Source organism: Lepidochelys kempii, chromosome 3, assembly GCF_965140265.1.
Source record: "Lepidochelys kempii isolate rLepKem1 chromosome 3, rLepKem1.hap2, whole genome shotgun sequence".
Taxonomy (NCBI): domain Eukaryota; kingdom Metazoa; phylum Chordata; order Testudines; family Cheloniidae; genus Lepidochelys; species Lepidochelys kempii.
The window spans coordinates 192,269,173-192,282,985 of NC_133258.1; the positions used below are offsets into that span (position 1 = coordinate 192,269,173).

The 13,813-nt window shown below is 46.2% G+C and overlaps 1 protein-coding gene across 8 annotated transcripts in view; it reads right to left on the reverse strand.

Moving 5' to 3' along the window:
• Nucleotides 1-6,588: 6,588 nt before the first annotated feature.
• LOC140909646 (butyrophilin subfamily 1 member A1-like) overlaps nucleotides 6,589-13,813 on the reverse strand; it is a 52,749-nt gene continuing 45,524 nt past the window's right edge. For all 8 annotated transcript variants that reach the window (XM_073339448.1, XM_073339444.1, XM_073339446.1 and 5 more), the window contains 4 exons: nucleotides 10,053-10,073; nucleotides 9,355-9,375; nucleotides 9,223-9,249; nucleotides 6,589-7,340 (listed from right to left, as the gene is read on the reverse strand). In XM_073339448.1, the coding sequence (XP_073195549.1) occupies nucleotides 6,835-7,340; nucleotides 9,223-9,249; nucleotides 9,355-9,375; nucleotides 10,053-10,073 (575 nt within the window). In that variant the 3' untranslated portion in view covers nucleotides 6,589-6,834. The remainder of the gene's footprint in view (nucleotides 7,341-9,222; nucleotides 9,250-9,354; nucleotides 9,376-10,052; nucleotides 10,074-13,813) is intronic.

Below are 13,813 nucleotides of genomic sequence, written 5' to 3' on the forward strand. Positions count from 1 at the left end.
AAGGATGGCCCCGGTCACTGGTGGGGATCGCTTTCCGAGCACTATTTCAGCCCCACGTTTTTGGGTGGACATCCCACAATGAGAGCTGCAGAGAACCCCCCGACACACATACACACACTCCTCTCCTAGTAATGCGATGGGGAACTGGGGAAAGGACAAAAGAAGTAAGAGATGAAGAGAAAGGAGGGAGGGATGGAGGAAAAGGTAAAACCAAAAGGACACACCCTAATGTCCCCAGTGATTTTAAGGGACAAAATCCTAGGTGGGAAATAAAATTCTGCCACCTTAAACTAGTGTTTTCCATGCCTAGAATTAACCTGGCACCAGATGGATCAGATTGAACAGGTTCCAAACCTCTCAGAGGCTCTTACCTTCTCAACAGGGACATCAGTTTTCTCGTAAAATCTGTAAAAGGAAAGGAGAAAACTCCAAAGAGGTTCCTCCTCGCGCTCACGAACGTGAACCCTAATACTCTCTCAGTCCTCAAAAAGATACCTTGAGTAGGAAACTTGCTGAAACAAAGCCATGGGGATCTCTTGACTTTTCCCTGGACCTGCACCCCTCTCCTGTCTGGATGATGTCAGCATCTCTCTGTGAGGTTATCACCTCCCCATCACCTTTGACCAATAGCCTGAGCCCCTGCAAAAGGCCTTTGTGATCTCACTGCCACACCCACCCCTCCCCTGCACAGCTAATGTCCTGACGCAGGCCAGACACTTTGGAGGTTTGAGATACTACTACACTGTGGATCACCCCACTCAATGAGGGTTCATTCGGGGAAGCAAGCTGGCTAGACAGTAAAACATCAGACGCTGCTCCCAATGCTACTCTCAGTTTTTCAGAGATTAGGAGACTGTATGGCCAGAAGAGGCCATTACAGCATCTCATCTGACCCCCTGCATATCACAGGCCTCCTATAGACCACAATAGCTCCTGTCGGGGCAAACACGTTCCAGAAAGGCATCTAGTCTTCATTAAATGACATCAAGAGATGGAGAATCCACCACTTTCCTTGGTAGCTAGTTCCTGAGGTGAATCATCCTCGCTGTTGAATATTTGTTCCTTATTTGTAATATGAATTTTTCTCTTTTCACCTTCCAGCCATTGGGTCTTGTGATGCCGTGCTCTGCTAGATTAACGAACCCCTTCATACTCTTCTTTCAATAATCTAAACAGGTTGAGCTCTTTCAATAGCTCACTAGAAGGCATTTTTCTCCAGCCCTCAGAACATTTGGTGGCTCTTTGCTGCCCCAGCTCCAAGGTCTCAACATCTTTTTCAAATGAGAACACCAAAACCGTATTCCAGGGTATGTCTACACTACAAAATTAGGTCGAATTTATAGAAGTTGGTTTTGTAGAAAGCGTTTTTATACAGTTGATTGTGTGGGTCCCCACACAAATGTTCTAAGTGCATGTAATCGGCAGAGTGTGTCCACAGTACCGAGGCAACCATCCACTTCCGGAGCATTGCACTGTGGGTAGCTATCCCACAGTTCCCGCAGTCTCCGCTGCCCATTTGAATTCTGGGTAGAAATCCCAGTGCCTGCTGGGACTAAAACATTGTGGCGGGTGGTTCTGGGTACATATCGTCAGGCCCCCCTTCCCTCCCTCCTTCCGTGAAAGCAAGGGCAGACAATCGTTTTGTGCCTTTTTTCTTGAGTTACCTGTGCAGATGCCAGATCACAGCAAGCATGGAGCCCGCTCAGCTAACCATCACCGTATGTCTCCTGGGTGCTGGCAGATGTGGTAATGCATTGCTACACAGCAGCAGTTTATTGCCTTTTGGCAGCAGACAGTGCAGTATGACTGATAGCCGTCGTCAGCGTAGTCCTGGGTGCACTTTTAACCGACCTCGATGAGGTCAGGGGCGCCTAGGCAAATATGGGAGTGACTCAGCCAGGTCATTTCCCTTTTAAGTTTCGTTTCATGGCGATTCAGTCCTACCAGCAGTGCACTGTCTTTTAATCAGCAGCCAGTAGATGATGTCCAGCAGTCATACTGCACCATCCTCTGCCGAGCACCCAGGAGATGATGATGGCTAGCGGTCGTACTGCACAGTCTGCTGCCAGCAAGATGTATAAAGAGAGATGAAGTGGCTCAAAACAAGAAATAGACCAGATTTGCTTTGTATTCATTTTCTCCTCCCTCCCTCCGTGAAATCAACGGCCTGCTAAACCCAGTTTTGAGTTCTATCCTTGAGGGGGCCATTCTGTTTCTCGCAAAGCCACCCCCTTTGTTGATTTTAATTCCCAGAGGTCCCTTCTCTGCCTGGTAGGTCCGGGAGGCAGCCTTGGGTGGGTTTGGGGGGGACTAGCTCCAGGTCCAGGGTGAGAAACAGTTCCTGGCTGTCGGGAAAACTGGTTTCTCCGCTTGCTTGCTGTAAGCTATCTACAACCTCATCATCATCATCTTCTTCATCACCAAAACCTGCTTCCGTGTTGCCTCCATCTCCATTGAACGAGTCAGACAACACGGCTGGGGTAGTGGTGGTTGAACCCCCTAGAATGGCATGCAGCTCATCATAGAAGTAGCATGTTTGGGGCTCTGACCCGGAGCGGCCGTTCGCCTCTCTGGTTTTCTAGTAGGCTTGCCTCAGCTCCTTAAGTTTCACGCGGCACTGCTTCGGGTCCCTGTGATGGCCTCTGTCCTTCATGCTCTGGGAGATTTTGAAAAATGTTTTGGCATTTCGAAAACTGGAACGTAGTTCTGATAGCACAGATTCCTCTCCCCATACAGCGATCAGATCCCGTACGTCCCGTTCGGTCCATGCTGGAGCTCTTCTGCGATTCTGGGACTCCATCATGGTCACCTCTGCTGATGAGCTCTGCATGGTCACCTCTGCTGATGAGCTCTGCATGGTCACCTTCAGCTTGCCAAGCTGGCCAAACAGGAAACTGAAATTCAAAAGTTCGCGGGCCTTTTCCTGTCTACCTGGCCAGTGCAACTGAGTTGAGCGTGCTGTCCAGAACGGTCACAATGGAGCACTCTGGGATACCTTACAGAGGCCAATACTGTCTAATTGTGTCCACAGTACCCCAAATTTGACCCAGCAAGGCCGATTTCAGCGCTAATGCCCTTGTCGGGGGTGGAGTAAGGAAATCAATTTTAAGAGCCCTTTAAGTTGAAAAAAAGGGCTTCGTCGTGTGGACAGGTGCAGGGTTAAATCGATTTAATGCTGCTAAATTCGACCTCAACTCCTAGGGTAGACCAGGGCTTACTGATGCTGTGTCACCTCCCTATCCTGCTCACGGCTCTGCTCCTACGTCTAATGATGGCTTTAGCCCTGTTCACCTCAGCATCACACTGGGAGCTCATGTTGACAGGCTTCTCCACTATGGCCCCGAAAACCCTTTCAGAGTCACTGCTTTCCTCGACACACTTCACCATTCTGGAGGTGTGACCGGCATGCCCTGTTGCTAGCTACAGGACCTTGCATTTGGCTCTGGTCAAATTTCTTTGCTTTGAATGGGTCCAGTTTACCAAATGAGCCAGATCGCTCTGTATCACTGCCCTCTCCTCATCAGTAATTACCACTCTGCCAGTATTTTGTCACCCACCAGTCTTATCAGCAGGGATTGTATGTTTACTCCCAAATCACTGATAAAAATTATTTTAAAAAATTTGTCCTTGAGAGCTTCTTCAGAGCCTTAGTACCCAGGACCTGCTCCCCACAGCACAGTGAGAAAAGGCCGTCCAGCCCTGCTGGTACTTAGGGGAGAAGCACAGAACAAACACACCTTTAAGACCTGTGTTGTCCATTGGCTCTGAAAAACATGTGGGGTTCAACAGCTTACAAATGCACTACAGGCCTGTAGTGTAGACAGGTCCCAATGGTGTCTCGGTTTCCCACCCTCTAACATAGGGAGAACCAACAAAACCTTGATTAGCTCTATTTGATAGTTGGGGAAACCGAGGCACCTAGCAGTGAAGAGACTCACTCATAAGCCCAAAAGCAGGAATAGAAAATGGCAGGTCTTCTGATAGCCAGTCCTGGGACCTAGCCCCGCTTATCCTGGCCTCGCTGCTCTAACTTTGGTCACAGCCTCCTTGGCTTTTCCTCCATGTCCCTTAACCCCACGTCACTGCAGAAGAAAGATTTTCTGTTAGCCAGCTGGCTCTAATGCACGTGGATGTCATTCCAAAAGACGTGGTCTTGCTCAGTCCCATGTTATGGTTGGCGGAAGGAACCACTTGGTGACATTCTAGGGCCTGAGTTATACAGGAGGTGCCACTCGATGCACATAATGGTCCTTTCCTACCTTAACATCTGTCAATCTCTACATTTTCTGCTGCTAGGAAGATAACTCTGGACCTATTTTCTCTCATTCACTTTCAGTTGGAATGATTTAAATCCAGGCCAAAGGATTTCCTCTTCCATTGTGTCTTCAGCACCTTTGAGAGCAAACAGTTACTGTTAGCCCACAGGTTTCCAGTTCCAACCTGACCCAGGGTGACATGGCCAGGAAAGGGGTTGGAGCTGAACTGCACCTAGCCCAGGTTATGCAGCTCCCTAGGGTGAAGGGAATAAGTGTGGGGGTCACATGACAAGAAGCAGCATATGACTAGGACCCAGGCCTCCTGAGAGATATAAGGGCAACCTGTGCTCAGCCAGAAGAGAGACTCCAAGGGGAGCAGGCATGGGACGGGCTTGGATAGTCCTTTAAAGGTCAGGGATAATTTGTGTGCAGGTGGTTCCCAAGCTGGATTGGGGAAACTGCCTCCTATTTGCACCCCCCGCTTCCCCTCTCCCACAGAGTCGAATTCAGAGTTTAGAAACAGAAAGGGGTATTTCTCCAAGGTGCTCCAAGGGCTCTTTGAACACCATAGCTTGTTTACAAATATAAATGCACGGTGCTCTGAAAGGGTCCATGATGATAGGATCTGCCAGAACTCAGCTCTATTCATTTTAAAGAATAAAGGACATTTGCCCCCAGGATCACTATGGACGTTAAAGGTTTGAAGATTGCTCCAGTTATCCTGGGAGACCCATCTTATTCCCGGCTTCCCTGGCTCATGAGGCCATTCACAGGCCACATGGACAAAAGGAAAGAACTGTTTAACTGTTGCCTCAGTAATTGCAGAGTGACAGTGGAGTGTGTGTCTGTCCGTTTTAAAGGAAGATGGTGCTGTTTGCAGAATAGGTTGGAGGCAGGAGAAAAAAGTAAGTCAAAGATTATAGTGGCATTTGGTATTTTGCCGAATATTGGGGAGAGTAAGGGAGAAAATATTAGCAGTGGGTGGGAGGCTGAGGTGCAGAGACATGCTCATTGGGTCCTACCAGCAGCATGTGCTGCAACAGGGCACTTTGGCTTTGAATTGCCTCCAGGAGCTGCCTGTGCCTCTCCCTATATTTTTCCAAGCTGTCTTTGGCCATGGCGACACTGTCCCTGGCAATTGCCACCTTGTCTTTGGCCACTGTAACGATCTCCCTGGAAAGATCCCTGTCTGTTTCCCTGTCGGTCTCCAAATTCCACCTCCACTTCTCCACTGTTTTCAGGTATTCGTGGTAGGCGGGTAGGGAACTCTGCAATGAGGTCCACAAACATTTCAACTTTTTTTTCCCACTCAGGCTAGACAGCCAGTCAGCACTGATAGAGGCCTGTCCTTGAGAGTGTGGCCACTGAGCTTGCTGTGACTCAGGGACTAGGAAAAAACTGACAAGTTGTTATTGTTCTTATTCCCAAGAGGGTGGTATCATTTTTACATGCATTTCAGACTTACCCTCCTGGAGATTCTTCAGCGATGGTAAGTGCTGTGTGCATGAGGAAGGCTAGATCGGGATATTTGACTGTGCAGTATCTGCTCTTTGAGTTTGCCATTTGCATCCGAGACTGCAGAAGGCTGGGAATTGTGTAATTGGCATTGTAGTTGTGCTGTGCCTTCGAGGTGCTTATATAATGTCAGAGGGCTAAGTGGAAGGCATCTGGGAGCACGCTGGATTGCAAACCCCTCGACATCTCTGAAGGAGGCCACATATCCACTTTTATACCGGATTGTCCCCCTTTTTTGGTCCGATACACAACAGAGGACGTCATTTTGAAGAGCATGGCACTCCGCCCCCGCGGGCATGCAAGGTCACACTGGCAAGTGCAGGGTAGTGCACTCTTCCAAATGACACCCCACAGGTAGCTTGACCTTACACGCACCATGCGTATGAGGTCGCACAGGCAGGGGCAGGCTCATGCCATTCCTGGAAGTGCCAGAATGTATGGTATTTCAGGAACATGTGAGTGGCCCCTGTGACAGGTTTAGTCACAGAGATCCCCTTGGGACTCTCACCTGAGGTACTGCAATTACCTCTGAGCCCGTTTTCCCTGCCAGCCTGGGACTCCAGAACCCTGCCTTGTTGAGCCAGACATGCTAGCCTGCTGCAACCCAGACTCAGGGTCTGGGCCACCATCCAAAGCTGCAGACTTTAACCAAAAACAGCTCAGCGGGTTACTTCTCCAGCACCCAGACACCCAGTTCCCAATGGGATCCAAACCCCAAATAAATCCGTTTTACTCTGTATAAAGCTGATACAGGGTAAATTTGTAAATTGTTCACCCTCTATGTCACTGATAGAGAGATATGCACAGCTCTTTGCTCCCCCAGGTATTAATCACTTACTCTGGGTTTATTGATAAACAAAAGTGATTTTATTAAGTATAAAAAGTAGGATTTAAGTGGTTTCAAGGAATAACAGACACAACAAAGTAAGTAGCTAAGTTGCTACTAGATCTCTCAAGGTCCCTTCCAGATCTATGATTCTATGAAAAGTAGCACTAGAAACCAACTCCCCCCCAACCCCCGCCGCTCACACACACACACCTACCCACCTGATCTCCAAATGTCTCAGGTGGCTAGTGTGAGGTGGGAACAGACCCAGAAGAAGGGGAATATTTTCTCCCCAGTGAAAGAAGCTGTAAGTCTGGCAATCAGATCACCATTATCTGGGTTGAAAAATGTCACTTGCTCAGTTTCATAGTTTACATAGATCCGTACCTTCTTGGGTGGCTCACTCAGTGGCAGGGGGCTCTCAGGGGCGGTGAGAAGTGAGTAGTGATCCCTGGTCTGTTCTAGCCCCCAGATCCCCTCCTCAGGGGTAAATTTGATTTGTTCTTTCCTCCTCACAGACTCTCTGGCGACCCCTATGACCCAGATTCTCCCCATCTCCTCCACTTCCCAGTAAATTCTCCCTGAAGTGAATCCCTCAGAGCCCAGCACACAGAAAACTTGGTCAAATCTCTTGAGATTCTCACACAGAACCTGAGGTTTGGATTGCCATGTCACAGTCTTCAGGTCCTTAGACAGCTTCAGACCAGGATTAGCTGTGGATGGATCCAGAGTCACCTTCACTTCTGGAAAAGAGAATCAGAGCATCAGAGGCAGAGCTCAGCTCTGGGGGAGGACTTAGCAGCCCTGCTCTGGCCAGGACAGCCCCTAATTTTCTGTCTTGCTGCCAGGAGCTGACACTACTAGAGCTGGCCAAGGATTAACTGCAGCTCCCTCCGCCCAGGTACCTGGATCTGCTGCTGTGCTGTTTGCAGGTCTGGGATGGCCGGGTCTAGGCCCACCCAGAACTAAGGCCCATCCACTCAACTAACGGAGAGGAACCACTAAGCCCAGGCCACAGTTGAGTACCTGGGACAACAAAAGAGAAACCAGGAGCAGGAGTGAGCTAAAATATGAGGGATCTGGAGGGGGACACCAAGCAGAGAACCCCTGCCCGCACCCCCCCAGCCCCCACCCGCCACAGGCCTCTCAGAAGTCAGTGGACACTGGCCAGAGGTGTGATCAGACAAGGGAGAGTAAATAGGTCACACAGTCACAGAGCACCACCCCCGTCCAGCTTCCGCCTCCTGGCATGATGGATGCTGTCTTGGCCAGCACCAGGAGGAGGCTGAAGAGGAGGTCCTGTGACTTAGCTGCCTCTGCCTCTCTCCTCCCTTGCTGTCTCTTCTCCTTTGGTACTCTGCTGACACTGGTCCTGGCATTTGCTCACAGGCAGCAAACGAGGAGTGGGCGTATCACTACACTCCTGCCAGGACCCTTTGGCCTGCGCAGAGGTAAAGGGATCCCTGCCCGGCTTTGGGGGAAGAATGGGGTTTCTGTGGCACTAAAACCTCATTCAAAAAAAAGGGCTTGAATGCCACTCTGGAGTGTTCTGGCACCATTCCAGAGCTGCCTACCGCTGCCATTTTTTGGGGAAGATTGTATTGGCCAGGTGCACATTATTTGTAAATACGCAAATTAGCACAAGAAATAATTTGTAGACATTTCACACATGAAGCTTCACAAAATATTGCAGCTATGGTTGTAACAGCTCTGGCATTCTTCATGGGCATACACACACAGATTTGCATCAAAATAACTAAGGATGTGATATCAAACTGACTGAGTTATTTTGGTTCCAGTTACCAGGTCGGCAAACTCAAAAATCTACTAGGCCCAGAGAATGAAGTTAAGATCCCAGGAGGTTTCAAAATGCTTAAGTGACTTAGTCAAAACACTTAGTACCTCAGTTCTGCTTGGGGGCAGATGGCATGATATGGTATTGCCACTCTTACTTCTGCGCTGCTGTCTGCAGAGCTGGGCCCTCAGTTAGCAGTTGCCACTCTCTGGCCACCCAGATCTGAAGGCACAGGAGAAGTAAGGGTGGCAATACCGCAATCCCCCTAAAATAATCTTGTGACCCCTCTGCAACTCCCTTTTCAGTCAGGACCCCCAATTTGAGAAACACTGGTCTCCACCATGAAATCTGTAGAGTATAGGGTAAAAGCACACAAAAGACCAGTTTTCACAGGGGAAGATGAGATTTCACAGTCTGTGGTGTGTTTTTCATGGGCGTGAATTTGGTAGGGCCATAACTATAGTTATAGATATCTTGCTACTAGGAAGAAAATATTCAGCAACTTAATGATTAGATAATGTCAATACAGGGTCAATATTCGGCATAAAACAAGGACTAACCCAAAAATGCATGGCTAAATTCAGTGGAGAATTAGGTCCATAATGTCTAGGGAAAAATATCCCCTCACTACTCACCGCTTTAGTAAAGGGGCACATCCCTAGTCTATAAAAAACCTAGGGAACCATCTGTCTCTTCCCATCCCCACTGAAATTACTATTTTTAATCCTTTACTTTTCACGTGAGACTCATTCACTGTAAAAGAGGGGGAAGCAGAGAACTATTGGGGTCAGGTCAGATTTTGACATTGGTAAAACATCAGCTTTATTTACCTCGATATACTTGAGTTTTTCTCCAACCTGAAAACAAGCACAAGCATAGAGATGAGAACTCCCCTGAACACAGATAGTCTGAGTATGACAACAATTTTTACAGAGTTTAGACTAAAGATAAAAGGAACTTACAAAGATCAGTCTTGAGCTCGTCTAAAAAACAAATAAAAAGAAATTAATATCTAATAAATTACAAAGAAGCTCTTGTTCAAGTAAGTCCGTATTTTGATAATGGTTTTGCTCATAAAGAATTCCTTTACTTAGAAACTGAAACCGAAAACTTAGTTAACTTTAAGTTAAGGTTAATATTATCAAAACAAACTGTATAGTCTAGTATAGAGACAGACAGACAGATAGATAAGAGGATGCGTAGAACTCCTCCAATAGCTGTTTCACTGGAGGAATAGAGATGAGAACTCTACTGAACACAGACAGATTCATAGATATTTAGGTCAGAAGGGACCATTATGATCATCTAGTCTGACCTCCTGCACAACGCAGGCCACAGAATTTCACCCACCACTCCTACAAAAAAAAACAAAACCTCACACCTATATCTGTGCTATTGAAGTCCTCAAATCGTAGTTTAAAGACTTCAAGGAGCAGAGAATCCTCCAGCAAGTGACCTGTGCCCCATGCTACAGAGGGAGGCAAAAAACCTCCAGGGCCTCTTCCAATCTGCCCTGGAGGAAAATTTCTTCCCAACCCCAAATATCGCGATCAGCTAAACCCTGAGCATATGGGCAAGATTCATCAGCCAGATACTACAGAAAATTCTGAGTATGATAACATTTCTTGCACAGTTTATACTAAAGATAAAAGGAACTTACCAAGCTCAAACTGGAGCTTTACTAAAAAAACAAATAAAAATAAATTAATACATAACAAATTACAAAAGAGCTCTTGTTCGATGAATACACATTTACCTAGCTACTGAAACTGAAAACTTAGTTAACTTTAAGGGAAGGTTAATATTTTCAAAACAAACTATAGAAGTATATCTCTATATCTATATAGATATATAGATCAGGAGGATGTACAGGACTGGTCCAATAGCTATTCCATGGGTGGAATAGCAGCTTACACCTGCTGTCATCTAATGTAAGTAGTCCTTTAGCTCAAATGGTAGCGGGACATACTACAATATTAAAGGGCTGGGATGCAAATTTAATGATGTGAGCTGAAGACATCTTAATTACAGATTTTTTTAAAACTAAAAACCTATGAACCTATTGACAAACTATGTTGATATAATGAAGTGATCTGTAGCTCACGAAAGCTTATGCTCAAATAAATTGGTTAGTCTCTAAGGTGCCACAAGTACTCCTTTTCTTTTTATGTTGAAATAATGTTATTTAGGTTGCCAGGTCAAGCACTCAAAATTAGAAAATGCCAGAATTAAGTTTCCTTGTACAACTTTAATTCAGGCCCCTTCTGCATACTCATACAGTCTTTAATGAAATGATCACATAGTAGTTTTTTCACAGAACCCTTGTCTCATTCCATACACAGGCCTATTCAATCCCCATGTAAACCAAAAGGGCCTCCAGGACCAGAAAAAAAAACATGGATCAATTGATTCTGGGGAACAACAACTGAAAAAACAGGAATGGAAGTGCGGGTCACAGGTTTACAATCAGGGTTCCAGAGGGAAGACATGGAGCAGAGAACATTGGAAAGTGCACACTGCTCCTCAAAAGAGTCCAGGAAGCTAGCTGATACCGTGCAGAGGAATTCTGCCGAGAGATGTGAATTGACAAGTGCACAAAATTGAGTCCCACAGTCTTAGTCGCAGGGAACTCCTCCATCTAACCCCTCCTCCCTGGTTAATATATGGCCAACAGGAGGTTGAGGAGGAGGTTCCACAACTTCATGGAGCCAAGGATAGGAAATGCATAAATAAAAAGGTACAGGGAAAAGTGCAACCAGAACCTCAACAAGAGGTTCTGGAGGAGGCAGAAAAGGGACTGCAACCTGATGCACTGTAGGTATGCATGTGCCAGGGCCTCCATCTCACCACAATAAAAAACATCAGGGGAGTCTGAAAACCACATCAGCAACATGTCCATGAACTGGGGTTCAGCAAGAAGGCCTACACACTCAGTGACTACAATGGACCTGGCTGCAGAGATCAACTTCCAGGTCCTGAGGAGGTTCTTGTGAAAGACCAGCAACCTTGAGAGATCTTGAGGGAGACCACTTGGATGGAGATAAAACAGCAGCCAGTCATATCAGAGCCTTTGGAGGTGGCTGAGGAAGGTGTGCTCCATGTCAGACTATGCTCAGTATAAAGGAGATTCTACAGGGCCTCAAGTGGAAAGCATGGACTTTGTTGTGAATGCAACCTATGCTGTGCCCTCCCTCTTCCAGAGGGAGGCTCACAATACCTTCAGAGACCTAGTGCTTCCCCAGCCAGAAGAAAGTCCAGGACTTCCCTCTGGAGGTTGGCCAGAGTATCCAGGGGTGGGTTCAGGCTGTTGAACTGGTGTCCAAATGACTGGAGGATAGCTAATGTGATGCCAATTTTTGAAAAGGCCTCCAGAGGTGACCCCAGCAATTGCAGGCTGGTAAGTCTGACTTCAGTATAGGGCAAACTGGTTGAAGCTATAGTAAAGAACAAAATTGTCAGACACACAGATGAACATAATTTGTTGGGGAAGAGTCAACATGGTTTTTGTAAAGGGAAATCATGCCTCACCAATCTACTAGAATTCTTTGAGGGGGTCAACAAGCATGTAGACAAGGAGGATCCAGTAGATAAGTGTATTTAGATTTTCAGAAAGCCTTTGACAAGGTCCCTCACCAAAGGCTCTTAATCAAAGTAAGCAGTCATGGGATAAGAGGGAAGGTCCTCTCATGGATTGGTAACTGGTTAAAAGATAGGAAACAAAGGATAGGAATAAATGGTCAGTTTTCAGAATGGAGAGAGGTAAATAGTGGTGTCCCCCATGGGGGTGTACTGGAAAAAGGGGTAAACACTGGGTTATCTGTAGCACAAGAACAGGAGGCGAAAGAATGTTGTAGATGGTACTGCAGACTTGAAGTATCCTTTCTTTCACATATAGTGCCACTCCCTCACCAGCATGACTGCTCTGTCCTTCCAATATATTTTGTACCCTGGTATTACAGTGTCCCATTCATTATCTTCATTCCACCAAGCTTCTGTGATGCCTATTATATCAATATACTCATTTAATATGAGGCACTCTAGTTCACCCATCTTATTATTTAGACAGCTAGCACTGGTATATAAGTACTTGAAAAACTTGTCACTTTTTAGCTGTCTCCCATTACATGATGTAATTGAACGGGATTTTTTTTCATTTGACTGTTTCTCATCAGATCCTACCTGTATTTTATCATCTTCCATCCTCTCCTCCTTACTAGGACATAGAGAATCTCCATTAAAAGATTCTCCCCTAAGGGATGTCGCTGTCCGAAGGACGTGCTCCTCCACACCTGTCAGCTTCCCCCCAGCCCTTAGTTTAAAAACTGCTCAACGACCTTTTTAATTTTAAGTGCCAGCACTCTGGTTCCATTTTGGTTTAGATAAGTTCATGGAGGACAGGTCCATCAATGTCTATTCGCCAAGATGGTCAGGCACACAACCCCATGCTTTGGGTGTCCCTTAATCTCTGACTGCTAGAAGCTGGGACCGGATGACAGGGGCTGTATCACTCAATATATTGCCCTGTTCTCTTCACTTCCTCAGAAGCATCTGGAACTAGCCACAGTTGAAAGACAGGATATGGGGCTTGGTCTGGATCATTGGTCTGACACAGTATAGGCTGTTCTTATGTTCTTATTAGGAGCATCAAAGTATTTTGGTTCAACAGTACAGACACCTTTTGTTTCATAGTGTTAAAATGTTTGATTTCAAGTTGCTTGTGTTCAGTTATTTCATTTATACCTGTATATTACATTAAAATATTAAATGTGGAGCACAGACATAATACTATACGTATTATATAAATACAATATAATTTAAAAATAATATTTTAATATAATATAAAAGTCAAAACAAAATGAATTAAAACGATGATGTCAAAACAAAACATTTTGACGTTGTTTGACGTCACATTTCATCTTTTTCCTATTGAAAATTTCATCAAAACATTTAAATGAAACTTCATCTTTTGTTGGAAAACTCTTCAGTTACAAATTCTTTGACCAGCCCTAATTGTTGCAGGACTGTGTGTCCATAATCTCTTTCATTGTCCTAAACTCAAGGTTTAACTCAGGAAATAGCTATGTCTAGGAATCACTGGGCTACTTGTAGTCTGTCGACAGACTCCAAGAGGAAAAGGTTCAGCCCAGACCATTCATGGTGCCTTTGCTGACAGAGTCAGGGAGGGATATGACTGGGCTTCAACCGTGGAGAAGGGCATCACCAAGATGGCCCAGCCCCTCTCCTCCCAATGAGGTTGGCAGCCTTGCTGGCTGTGTTTAGAAAATCCTCCACGTCATCTTCCAGGCCAGTTTGGGCCTCAAACACCCAAGAGACACCCCCCCGGTGGTCTTTAAATTTCCATCCAGGACAGATCTGTGAACTGCCACAGGAGACCTTCTCTCCGCTGGTGAGTCCTTTCTT